General features: G+C 61.0%; 2 protein-coding genes across 2 annotated transcripts; both read left to right on the top strand.

Annotated features, from left to right (window-relative positions):
- Window positions 1-948: 948 nt before the first annotated feature.
- On the top strand, window positions 949-2,406 carry LMXM_28_1700 (conserved hypothetical protein; the record flags this gene model as incomplete). Its single annotated transcript, XM_003876962.1, has 1 exon — window positions 949-2,406. One exon carries the CDS (start codon window positions 949-951, stop codon window positions 2,404-2,406), a length of 1,458 nt encoding a protein of 485 aa, XP_003877011.1.
- A 3,079-nt stretch (window positions 2,407-5,485) lies between these two features.
- LMXM_28_1690 (sulfate transporter-like protein) lies at window positions 5,486-11,440 on the top strand (the record flags this gene model as incomplete). The annotated part of the gene is made up of 1 exon (XM_003876961.1): window positions 5,486-11,440. The coding sequence occupies one exon, from the start codon at window positions 5,486-5,488 to the stop codon at window positions 11,438-11,440; it is 5,955 nt and encodes a 1,984-aa protein (XP_003877010.1).
- Between the last annotated feature and the right edge of the window lie 1,628 nt (window positions 11,441-13,068).

Genomic DNA, 13,068 nt, shown 5'->3' with positions numbered 1-13,068 from the left:
CACTCCTTCTCCTGATGAGCTCTTCTGCTGGCGCGTCATGCTCCCCCCGATTGTTTTCAGACATCCCACTCGACTCCCCTCCCCCGCGTGCACAGTCGTGTACATACACGTACCTTGACCAGGTGAAAATCAAGTGAGGAGGAGGGGGGGTGAGCGCAGGGAGAGACTGTCCGGCCAGTGCGGAGGACACAGCCGTGCTTTTCTGATATGCCATTTCACCCTGTCGTCTCGCCATCCTCTCGATCCTCTGCGCGTGCTCTTCGTGTTTCCTTCTCTGAACGTTTGCCGCAAGAGTGGAAGACGGAGGGCTCACCGAAAAATGAGAAGACGGAGGCGATGGGAGTTAATCCACACACACACGCACGCACCGCACCATTCTGAGGTGCATGCATCACCAAGCACTCGTCTTTTACCCGCTTTCTTCACATGCTCTCTCTCTCTCCTGGAATCAAGTCGTCGTAAGGGTTTGCTTCAACCACGCCCACACTCCCTCTTGAGGTGGCAGTCAGGCCTACCTATTCCTGGGGTAGCGTTACTCGATGTGGACTTGCAGGCCACAGAATTATCGTGGATCGCTCTGCCAGCGCTGGAGGGGGGGGGTATCGAGGGCGGCGAACGAAGGGCATGCGAAGTCGGCATGCACTTCCACGGAGAGAGGCCACTCGTCCCGTGAGGCGGAGTTGGGAGCATGCTTCGGAATACATCATCCTGCCTTACCCTTCGACATCCTTTTCTGTTCTCGTATTATTGCGGGTTGTCCGGTGAGGCGTGCTTCAGCGTTTCCTACGAGGCTTCTACACGCACTTCTCCCGCTCCTCGCTCCCACCCAGCGAATACCAGAACCTGTCTTGGGTCTTTCCCCGCTCTCCCCCTCCTTCTCCATCGGTGTTGGTCTCCCCTTCCTGTCCCGCCCCCTTATATTCCCCTCGTCATAAACAGCCATACAAAATGTCGCAGCCGGTGAGACCCGCTCCACTGTCTGTCCCGACGCCAGCCACCACAAAGGTCGCCATACCGCCTTCGCAGCCGCGCCCGCGTCTTTCTGGCTTGCCCCCCGGCGCGGCGCTTGTGAAGACCGCGTTGGGAGTGCCTCCAGCAACGATGTCGCGCCCGCATTCCACCACTGCAGAGATATCACCGCTGCACTCGCTGCCCGCATCCAAGGCAGCCTCGAGCCCAAAGCAGCCTCCACCGCTTCCATCGGTGCCAGCGAACAGCTGGTATGCTCAGCCGCTCGTCGAGCGGCCTGGTACGCCGATGTCCACCTTCCATCGGGACCACCGTGGCAAGATCATCTTCTCGCCTCGCCCCGTACCGGTTGAGGAGGCGGAGCTGCTAGCGCTACCTGGACGGGAGCCGCAGACCTTGACCGTCTGCGAGGTGGGCAAAGACCTTCTTTACGGAATGGCCTACCTCTACGCCGTGCCGCTTGCCATCGAGCATCAGTGGCGCGGCCGCGTCGCGTACCTCCAGCAAGTGCGGCGACATCAGGCTCCGATACCGGACATCGTGCTCCGAAGTGTTCAGGGACGCACCGCGCTACAGCGGGAGCAACAGACGCAGGGGTGTCGCAAAGCATCGGTACCGCTGTCTTCGTCTTTACCGACATCGCCCGCTCCAGGTGCCTCGGCAGTGACCCCGGTGGAGTACAGCAACACCATGCGCTTCGAGCGTGGCGAGGCTGCTGTGTATGACCGTCCTGCCGATGACCTTTTGATTGGCATAAAGGTTTTCGTGAACGAGGCGCTTGTGGAGGATCACTACCCCGACGTGCACGCACTCCCACAGTGCACGGCGACCATCATCGCGAAAGAGGCCGCACAGCTCTGGAGCTGCGTTCCCTTTGTCCTGATCGGCTACCTAAACCAGGTGCTCCTGGACCCCATCTCTCTCTTCCACACACTTTCCTTGAACTTTGTGGAGCACCTCCTGCGGGTGAAGCTGCCTGGCCGTCGCCCCACTGGCCCCGTAGAGGAGTGCGCCAAGGCAACGTCGACGCTGCCTTCATCCTCTGCGGCTGCCCCCTCGCGGCCCACCAAAGCTGCGCCGCTGGAGCTGCCATTGCGAGTGGAAGTGGTGTACGGTTGCCGCACTGAGGCGTTCTACTGCACGGAATTCATCTCGCGCGGCCGCTGCGTTTTGCGCATGACAGAGACCTCCAAACCGTCGCTGAAGAGTTACGAGGAGAAGCTGCGTGCACTCGTCAAGGCACGTCATACGGCGCCACAGTTAATCCCCCGTCCCACGAGCGGTCTTCCACCACCGCGCGTGTGTGTCGGATGCGGCTATCCCCTGCAGTTCCGCTGCAGTTTCTGCGGTGCCGAAGTATGCGGGAGCTCGATATGTGCCTTGAGCGCTGTCATCGGCTACCCGTGCGCCTGCACACGACACGTGCTACAACGCTAAACAGCGGGGGGGGAGGCGAAACGAGAATCCTGTGTTCAGTGTGTGCGCCCAGAGTATGGACAGTGCACAACTCGAGAGGTCCGCAGCAGTTCCCGGTAGCGTTCACGGCGGCGGCAGCGCTACCTTCGATAGGCGTCGTGCTGTCCACGAGCAAAGCTGCGCGGATGACGGGTGAGAGAGGGGTGAGGGTGGCGCTGCTCGTCTCTGTGGCTACGCGCTTGGGGGAGAGAAAGGGGGAGGGGGAGGGGCGATGAAACGGAACGATGCAAGTAGCTTCTTTAGGCGGCGACACTGCGGGCCCTCACTGATGATGATACCCTACGCGCGTGCACGTGTGTGCGTGTGTGTGTGTGTCGATGACGCAACTCTGCTCTGCTGCCTCTGGCGTCCCTCCCTTGTCTGTCCCAATGCCTGCGCCTCGTGTGATTATGCGAAGCGGTTCCTCTGCCTCGCAGATACCGGCCCGCCATCTTCTATTCGGACCAGACCAATGCTTTTTTGCTTGGGGTGTGAGCTTTTCTCCCCCGATGGCGCAGGGATAGGAGGAGGTGTTAGGGTGCTGCTGCTGCTGCTGCCGCTGCTCACCCCTCTCAGCGCGTTGTATCTCAGGGCCCAGTAATGCCGCTTTCCCTGTCTCTGCCAATGCCAAGCCCACTTTTGATGGTGACAGGGCCAAGTGCCTACGGCTTAGGGAGCCCAGGACGATGTATCCGTACTCATGTAAGCCGTCATCTCGTGCACGGAGCTGCATCGGAGGAGCCTGCAGGAGTGAGCGCGCTTCTATCATTTCTATGATGAGGCAGAGTGTCAGCGCGACTCGAGCGCATCTCACCCTCGGCCCTCGCTGCTTACTGGTAATGGAAGCGTGCGTGTCACCCCCCCCCCCCGAGGGGGGGGGACCAGGTGGCGACCGGCGTGGTGGTGGTGGGGCGACTGTGTGAGGCGACCTGCGAAGCGGGGGTGGGCGGGTGAGTAGTGCTTGGGACAGGGGGTGGTGCTCCGGTGACTGAGTCTGCGCAATGCTGCACCACGCGGGTGGGGGTCTGTGACAGGGCTTGGTAGTGGTGGTGGTGTGGTGTGGTGTGGCGTCTGAGCCGGATACACTCGATGGCAGGGAGGGGAGACCCGCTGAGGGGAGGACACACGGGATCAAAAGGCGTTCTGCCTTTTGCATGTTCCCTGAAGCGCCGGCGCACGCCCTTCCCTCTCCCTTCAGCGCGAGGTAGCGCATGCAGGATACACAACCAAGTAGCAACTGCTCTGCGTGATGCAAGCCGCAACAAAGGCTGTAACGAAAACAAACAGAAAGGTAAAGCAAGAAAAAATCGTGACCGCCTGCTCGGCGCTCCCCCACCCGTCGTGGGCATTGCTGGGGGAAGTGGACGGGGTGAAAATGGAAGACAGGCCGCTGGTGCAATGCGGCTAGACTGCTGTCCGTCTCACCATGCACCGTGCACCGCTGCTGATTGCCATATATATATATATATTTGCCGTGTAGCCGTCGTTGCTTGGCAGACTGGTACGCGTGTGTGATGCACTTCTGCCGCTGTGTCGCCCCTTTCCAACCGTTGAGGAGGTGCCTCTTCTCACCTTGTGGGCATGGGGTGTGCGTGCTTGGTGTTTGGATGAGGGCCTGCCCCCCTCCCTCCCTCCCTCCCCCCTCCTCGACCGGCTGGACGAAGCCCAGCACGTTCGCCCACTCCTTTGCCAACATCCCCTCCTTCTCTTCTGCGTCTCCTTTTCAGCTGCCTCTGAGCACGCAAGGAAGGCACACACACACACACACACACACACACACACGCACACGCAGGGTGCAAGTTACCCACGCCCCTCAAGCAGGGAGCGCAGAACCAGCAGCATCGACAGAGCGGCACCTCATCTCCCCGCATCTCTCTATACATACACCTACCTACATATATTTAAATCTACATCTATCTCTACATGTATACACAACGCTCAGGCTTCTTCTTCCTCCTCTTCGCCTTCAGTAGCGGTGCCGCGTCCCTCAGCTCCTTTCTTGTGTTTGTTTGTCGTGACGGGGAGTGCTTGCCACCACTCCTCCGCCTCCTCCGTCCCCCCTCGGCACATTTTGTGCAGTGCGCCTCGCATTTTTTTTTTTGTTCCCTTCCTCTCCTGTGCTTGCGTGATTGCTCGTACTGAGCGACACAGTATTCTTCGCTGTCTTCGAGTGCCGGCAACGCCGTGCTGCTTCTCTTCGCGGGTGCGCGCCCACGTGCACTTGTCTGTCTGCGTGTGCGTGTGCGAGTGCTGGCGTATTTTGGTGTTTTCTTTTGCCGGGAGGGAGGGAAGAGGGGAGGGGTTGGGGGGTAAGCAACGTGCGAGCTGAGACGCAACGAAAAGCAACTGCGGGAGGGTCTTTGTCTTGGCCCTTCGTGTGCCCAAACGCTGCACCTCTTGGGCTACTGCTGCTGGCGCGCCACCTTGTGTCTCTCACGACCCGCTCTGCCCTCATCCTCTCCTCCGCTGCTCAGCGCGTGCATGTGTGTCTGAGTCCATCGCTAGCTCACTCCGCTTCTGTTTGTTTCGTCTTTCTGAGGTCGCCTGCCACCCCACGAATCCGCCGTCGATCCCCCCACTTCTCTCTCTCTTGCACAACTGCGGATTATGTTGAGCGTGGTGCTCGCGCTCACTGACTGCACACGCGCAGAGCCTGAGCGGAGACAGACCCGGGCGTTATGCACCGCGTACGCAGCCGCAGAACTACAAAGCACCATTTGAACTAACACAGCACAGCACAGCACACACACACACGCGTACACAGAGACGTATCTCATTTCCTTTCCCTGCTCATCTCGGCGCGCCGCTTTCCCTCGCTGCAGCAACTTTCGGATTCTTCTCTGGCGTCGTCGTCCACGCAGACTCCTTGTCCGTCTGTCTGTCTCTCTGTGTGCGTGCGCACGAAGATTGACGGGCAGCCCAGACATCGAAGCACAAGTGCAGAGCTTCAAAACAGGTCAGGTGAGACGCCACGATGGCTCATGTCACAGCCAGTGCAATCCTCGCCAGGGCCGGCCATGAGCCCCCGGTGAGCGCGAGGGAGGTGTGGAAGAGGACCGCGATGAAGTACGTCTACCGCTTTGTGCCCGTCTCGCGATGGTACCGCCTGCTAACCCCAAAGATCATCCTCAGTGACGGCATCGCCGGCTTCATCGTTGGCGTCATGATTGTGCCGACGTGTCTCTCGTGGTCCAGTCTGGCCGGTCTGCCGTTCTCGTGCGGTCTCATCGCGGCCCTAGTCGCCTCCTTCTCTTACGGCACGTTTGGCCAGTGCGCGTCGCTGTCGATCGGACCGGTGGCGGAGATCACGACGCTGCTCATTTCTATCCCAGGCATCCCGGTCGCGGAGCGCAAGGACACATTCCAGAGCCTCGGCGTGCAGGTGGGCATTTTGAGCATGGTGCTTAGCTTTGTGGACTGCGGTACCGTCATAAAGACAATCTTTGCGAAGGCCGTCGGCGATGGCTACACGTGCGCCGCGGCGCTGCTGGCCATCTCGGCCCAGCTGAAGGTGATGTTCAACGTCGTGCCAGAGGACAAGGGCTACGGAAACTTCATCAACACCCTCATCACGCTTGCGTCGCAGATGTCCGCGAAAAACGTCTACTGCTTTATGATCTTTATGGTGTACTGCACGTACCTGATCCAGATCAAGAAAGCCGGACTGCCTCTCTGGATCCCACACCAGCTCATCGTTGTCGTCGCTTCTACATTTGTGACGTGGGGCCTCCGGCTGGACCAGGTCCTCGACCTGGCGATCGTGCGCGACATTCCGGCCGTCCTGAGCTGGCCGCGCTTTCCACCAATGAACAATCTCATCGGGCTGGGGCCGTACACGCTGACCATCACCGTGATCATCTTCGTGCAGATGTACGTGGTGGCGCAGCGGGTGATGCCGAATATCGACCCCAACACGGAGCTCTTCGCGGGCGGCATCACCAATCTGCTTGTGAACCTCATGTCTGGCATGCCAGTGTCGAACTCGTTTAGCTGCTCCTCTGTGCTAATTGAGCAGAAGGTGCACACGCCGCTGACCGCCTACGCGACCGGCGCGGTCGTGCTGATCACAATTCTGTTCCTCACGAGGCTTGGTGTCTTCTACTACCTACCGAAGCAGGCGCTGGCCGCGATTGTCGTCTCGAGTGTGTGGCGCCTCGTGAACTTCTCGGGGCCAGCGCAGCTGTGGCACTACAGCCGTAAGGACGCCGGCGTGTGGGTGCTCACTTTTCTGCTGACCCTGATCGGCGGCATTACAATTGGTGTGCTGAGTGGCATTGCGTTCTCTCTCATCTTGGTGGTGCTTCGCATTGCCCGGCCGCGTGCGGTGAGCGTCGGATTCAACATGCAGACGTTCCGCTACGGAGACATCCGAAAGGACCCGGAGCTGCTCGTGTACCCGAACATCCTGATGTGGCGTTTTGACGCCCCTTTGTATTTCATCAACATCGGCTACTTCCAGGAGCGTCTCATCGCTGCCATCGCCGCGGAAGTGCGCCCCATCGACGTTGTTATAGTGACCTGTGGAAAAGTGGTCGACATCGACGCGGCGGCGCTGGCGTCACTGCCTTTCATCCTCGACTACACCGCCAAGTCGGACCCGACTCGACCACGGCGCATCATCCTGACGGACATCCACGGACGGCTGGAGAAGGTTCTCCTCGCCTCGGCAGCCCTGCCCATCTACGTGCCAGAGGAGTACGACCGCATCTCGATCGAGCAGATTACGGCCTCCGGTAAGTTTCCTGTCGTTTTCAGGAGGCTGGAGGAGGCGATCGCGTTTGGGCAGCGGTGCATATCGGAGCGCTATGGCAACGTGGACACCGCACCGTACCCGAACGTGTCCTTCTTGACAGACGTCGTGATGGAGACGGCACGGCTGCCGACAGGGGACGGCTGCGTGCCGTCCTTCCTGTCGCTACTGGAGGCAGAGAACGCCTCCCCAACCGTGGCGGGCGGCACCGCAGCGGCAGCAGCAGCGCCTTTGACCCCGAACACACCACAAATTGTGGTGACGTCGCCTGACGAGACATCGCCTCGGCCCAGCCGAGCGGAGGGTGGCCGAGGCAAGGCAGCGCGCACCGAGGCCTCCATTTTCTCATCGCAGCTGCCACACAACAGCCCCACGACCTCCGTGGACTTATCGGGTCCGAACGTGGACGATGACGGCGACGATGGAGACGATGAAGACCCACCACAGCAGCAGCAGCAGGACAGCCTTGTGCGTCACCTTGCCACGCTGAAGAAGCTCTCCACATACTCGCCCGATCGCGAGCTTGTCGGCGTGCTGGGTGTCATTCGCCATGGTGAGGTGACGCCGAAGCAGAAGAAGAAGCTGCTCTTCAACGACCCGACTCTGCTGCAGCTAGCCTTCCAAGGGCGTGATGTGCGCCGGACGAAGCGCAGCGTTGATGAGCTGACGGAGTTCTTTGCGGTGGTGGAGCGGCTGCTCTTGGAGACGCCAGCCTCAAATATGAGCTCTCCGGGGTCCGCGGACATGCTGGATGCTTCGTTCCTTGGCACTACCAGCCCCTTCACAGGCCGGATCTCCGCATCCACGGCAGAGAGCTGGGCGCGTGTCTTGTCCATTGTCCGAAGCCACCCGGATGGACTCAAGATCCAGGTCAAGGCGCGTATGACGTCCACCTCGGGTACCGTTTCGTTTACCGAGAGTGAGCGGACCTCCCCTCAGAGGTACGTTCACTACGGCGGTAGTGCAAGGTGGAAAGTCGGCGGCAGCGTACCGAGTCGCCATAGCAGCGGAAGCGGTAGCGCTGACGACGACTCGGGCGAACCGACTGTGGGCCTTCTCGTGGTGAAATGGGGCGGTGTACTGACCAAGTCCGGGATCTTGCAGGCGCATGTGATGGGCGAGAAGCTGTTTGCACGCTTCTACGCAGCAGGAGACCTGCCGCTGCGTCGCCTCGTTCAGTTCACGCGTCACCCGCTCGTGACGGCGTCCGACGAGAATCGGGTGGTGAACACGGCGCTTGTCGTGGCGAATGCCCTCACGCAGACCTCCGGCGCCACTCTGCACCGCTGCGACATTGTGCTCAATGATGGCCTCACCAAGACGCTGGGGCCAGTTGCGAAGCGTCTGCTCCAGGAGGAGTACCGATGCTTCGAGTCGCTACTCCACATCGAGTCCGCCGCAGCGGCCCGGCATTTCTTTCACATCCCAGGCTTCCGCCAGCTACTGTCCATCCCGCCGCGAGATCGCCTTGGTCTCTGGGTTGGCAGCGAGCATGACGACAGTGATGGGAGCGACAACGGGGCGACGCACATGTTCAGCCAGACTGTCAGCAAGAACTCTGAGAACGACAGGGCACCGGGGCTGCACGGTTGTCCTCCGCCGTCTTCGTGCCGCAGCAGGAAGCGGACTGCATGTGAAGGCGATCCGCGCAGCACTCAGTTTAACGGCGCACAGGACGTCACGCACGGCAGCCGTGCTTTTTCAATACTGGAGCAGCAGCAGCAGCAGCAGCAGCAGCAAAGCTACAACTGTCGCCGGCAGGACGAGTTCTACACCCCGTATCAAGTTCTGCAGGAGCTGGAGGAGCTCATGACGATCTTGTCCACGCTGGAGTTTCCGGTGTACCTCGCTAAAGTGCCACTGAGCAACTACGAGACGCTGCAGGAGCTGCAGCGTCGGTACGAGGCGATGTTGAAAAACTTTAAGGGTGCTAAGCGCCGAATTCGCAGCGGCTATAAGCACTCCGTGCACATGATGAGCTCTGGTGATCCCAAGATACCGGCCTCGCCGGGGGCGAGGACCTTGAGGCCGGCGGAGCCATCAGGATTCGATGAGGACACGGAGCAGCAGATGCTCCTGGAGGCGATGGAGGAGACGGGCGGATCGTCTGACGAGGACGGGTTCGATGCCCAGCTAGTTGGGGACACTGAACTGGATCCCGACTTGCCCCCGCGGCGCGACCCCTCAGCGGCTGGTGGGACGCTGGCAACAGCGGGGCCGTCGCATCTCACGATGCCCGCCTTGAGCGGTGGTCGCGCAGGTGAGCCCCAGCATGGCCGGGGCAATCACAGCCGCTGTCCTGCGCCCGCGCAACAGCGAACAAGGAACGGCAGCGGCAACGGCGGCCACACGCAGCCGAGGCTGCTTCATACGGGCTCTGGGCCCTTCCACCCTCTTTCTGGGCACGACTGTGGCCGCGGCCATTACTCCCGCGGCCTACCAGGCGCTGCCCCGTGCTTCGATGTGAGCGACGTGTCGAAGCTGCGAGACTACGGCTCCTACGACGTGACGTACAATCTTCCTCTCGTGCTGCAGCTGCACGCGTCTATGCAGGAGCCGGTGGCGGCGTTTCAGCTGCGCCGCTTCGCTCGTGCCCTGCAGCGCTTCTCTGAGATCACCGAGTACCTGTCGCGCATCGGCGAGAATGTGCTGGTCGGGATAAACAGCAGCAAGCGCTTTATTATCGGCTCGCTGGTCAGTGATGGGCTGCTGCGGCGACTGCACAACGACTTCCAGGACTTGGCCATGACTGATGAGGAGCGCGGCGTGCAAGAGCTGCTGCTCAAGGCGCAGGCGCAGTACATGGCGGAGAACGGCGGCGTCGAGCAAGATGTTCGCCACATGATTGGCCTGTGTTCACGTCTCCCGTGCTGGCGAAAGAAGAAGCGTAGGGCGGACGAGCACGGCGGCTCTGCCTGGCGAAACGACGTCTGGGCGCGAGAGACGCCGCAGGAGCGCGAGTTTCGGCTTCGCGTTCCCTTCATCTCTCTCCCTAAGCAAGAGGCGTGCACGCGTGCCGCGGCAGCCGACTTCGAGGGGTGCACACGTCTGTACTTCACCTCCTATCTCCACGTCGAAGGCGTGCTGCAGTGCCTCTTCGAGAGCGCCACGGTTGAGGGCTTCAGTCGGCCGAGCAAAGAGGAGATGGAGGCGACCCACCAGCTCTACATGCGCCACCTCATCTTCAAGATTTTTCGTCGCCGCAACGTGAGCTACACCGACGCGGAAGTGGCGACGGCTATGCGTCGTCTGCACTTACTCTTCCGCTCAGATGTGGACTACGACCAGCAGCAGCGCGAGCTGCGCCTCGGACTCGCCGCCATCTACCACGCAATGTACTACGTTTCGATGGAGGTTTATCTCTCTCTCGGAGACGCCGATGAGGCGCATGCGGCCATCCTGGAGGACTTCCCGCTCTTCAACCTGGGCCGTGCTGGCGACGGTGATGAGGACGGTGACACCCCAAGTGCAGCCGATACAGCAGCGAACACAGCAGCCGGCGGCGGAGACAGCGAGGAGGGTGAAGAGCTGGTGGAGACGATGGCAGCGGCTGGCGCGCCGTCGGCGGCTGGCGGCGGCATGGGGCGAACGGCAGCGGTCCCTTCGAGTCCACTTATGCTCTCCTTCGCGCCGAGCGGTGGCACCAGCTGCGTTAGCAGCGATCCGGCGTCGTACCTCACCGCTGCGGGCGGCAGAAACGCGGCTGCTTTTTCGGCTGCATCTGGCGGAAGGTCCGCGGAGGGGTTCGCCGTCTTTGCTCGCAGCCCCTCGCACGTGCAGCATCTTGTCCCCGTGCCCAACGACCCGGACGCGACGGCGACATTGGTCGCGGATGGCGCCGGCTCGGCGAGATTGGCGACATCGCCGCTCTCGCTCTCTGACGCACCTGAGCGGGCCGTCGCTGGCAGCGGGGTAGAGTCGGACTCTGGTGAGGACAAAGCGCGAAGCCACGTGCACCGACGCGTCACCAACATGTCGACGCTTGCTCTCGCGCCGCCGCCGCAGCGCGAGCCGAAGCTGCGATCTCGATCCATGACGGCGGTGCCGGCAAACACACAGGACCTGGCCAAGGAGGCAACAGTGCTCATGACGCCAGAGGCCGGGCGTCGGACGGCCATGGTGCAAGAGATGAAGCACCGCGTCTCGAACGTGACACCGATGCGACGCATTCACGAGGGGTTGAACCTGAACGACTTTGTGCTCCTCATGAAGGAGGTGGAGAGCGCCGTACGCTCGCAGACAGCCTCGTCCTCCTCGCCACATTAGACGTGCATGCGTATGTGTATGTGGCTGGTCGCTCGCCGACGTGCAAGGGCGAAAAAGATGGCGCGAACCAGGAGGGAAGGCGACAGAAGTCTGTGTCGTGTTCGGGTCATGCTGTTGTGGCGCATGCGCGTCTTCTGTGGGAGAGCTTCTTGATTTTGTGCTCGATGAATGTTTGCGTAGGGCGACCCGCATCGTCTCCGCTGGGATGGTGCGTGCGAGTGTGGGGAGGAAGTCGCAGCCTCGGCAGAGAAACGGGCGCTGAGCACCAGCCGACACGTGCGGTGACATCCAAGGTGGACGAAGCAGGGTCGACAAAGGCGCTCTCGATATCAGTGTGGTACACAACAACCGTGCCCGTACGCCCCAAGCCATCTAATACATTCGCGAGCGGCTCCGAGGTGGCCTCCACCGAGTAGACGAACACGCAGCTTAGAGGTCAAGAGCGATGCTGATTCTCGTCATCTTCATGGCCGGATCCACCTTACGCGTTTGGCGCAGACGCTTAGTGGGTGAGCCTTGCACAGGTGCAAGCCACGCGCGCGCGTGCTTGGGAGATGAAGGGTTGGTGCGCGCACTGTCGAAGTCGCGCGGGGACCGTCTCCAGACGAAAAAAAGGCAAAACAAAGCGGTCCACGTGTGTGATGCTTGACGGGAAGCCATCACGCGGGTGTGTGTGATCGGTTGCTCAGTCTACACCAACACCACCCGCGCCGTTGCCAGCCCCTCTTTGCCCTTCCCCGGGCGTCTCGCTCTCTATCGCAGTTCTTGCTTGGGGAGGGGGTACACTCGCCTTCCTCTTCGGCGTGCACGGCAGCAGAGTACGCTGTTTTCTCTCTGCCCCGCTCCCCAAACCCTACGCGCAGAGCAAGGGGGGGGTGGCAGCTCACCAGCTGCCACTTGCCTCCGTCGATCCTGTGTCCTTTGTTCTTTGTCGTTTTCTGTGGGGCTGCGTGCAAGCAAGGCGACGAGAAGGCTCGTGCATGGTCTATCGTCTTTCCTCCTGCACTTCTTTACATCTGTTCTTGGCCCCGCAGCTGCGGTGGTAGTGCTGTGGTGCCTCTGACGCGTGCTCAGCCGGGCTCTTGCATCTCTGTAGCTGCGACTGAGAGGCGACGCATGCACACACACACACACAAGCACGACACACTACGCGCGCGCTGTTTGTGTTCGTTTATTGTTCATACCTTTGCGCCTCATCGATGCTGCGCACCGCTGCTCGTGCCGCAGTTATCTTGCATCTCCTCTGGCTCTATGTTCGTTGTCAGCTCTCATGATGATGATTTTCCATGTGCGACCGCTTCCTATGCCGACGCTGCACCCCCCCCTCCTCCTCCTCCTCCTCCCCGCCGCCCCTTTCCCTCCAGTTCTGCGGACGGGCGTGTGCTTGGTCGCACTGGCGCATTCTCAGACATTTTTTTCTTTTCTTTTTGGGTGCCTTTGACTTCATTCTGCTTCTTCTGGTCTCTCTACGCTCCTCGAACAACTGCCACCGCGCGGTGGTGGTGGTGGTGGTGAGGGGGGGGGGGGGAAGAGGAGGGAGGAGTGATCCGAGCACCGCGCGCGCTCTCTCACTTTCTCCGCCCGATCGCACCACCACCCGCATTATGCTTTGCGCGTTGTGCTGCGTG

The sequence above is a fragment of the Leishmania mexicana genome, chromosome 28 (genome assembly GCF_000234665.1).
Source record: "Leishmania mexicana MHOM/GT/2001/U1103 complete genome, chromosome 28".
NCBI classification, from domain to species: Eukaryota; Euglenozoa; class Kinetoplastea; order Trypanosomatida; family Trypanosomatidae; genus Leishmania; species Leishmania mexicana.
The sequence above is the reverse complement of the archived record's forward strand: the minus strand, read 5'-3'. Positions and strand labels throughout refer to the sequence as shown.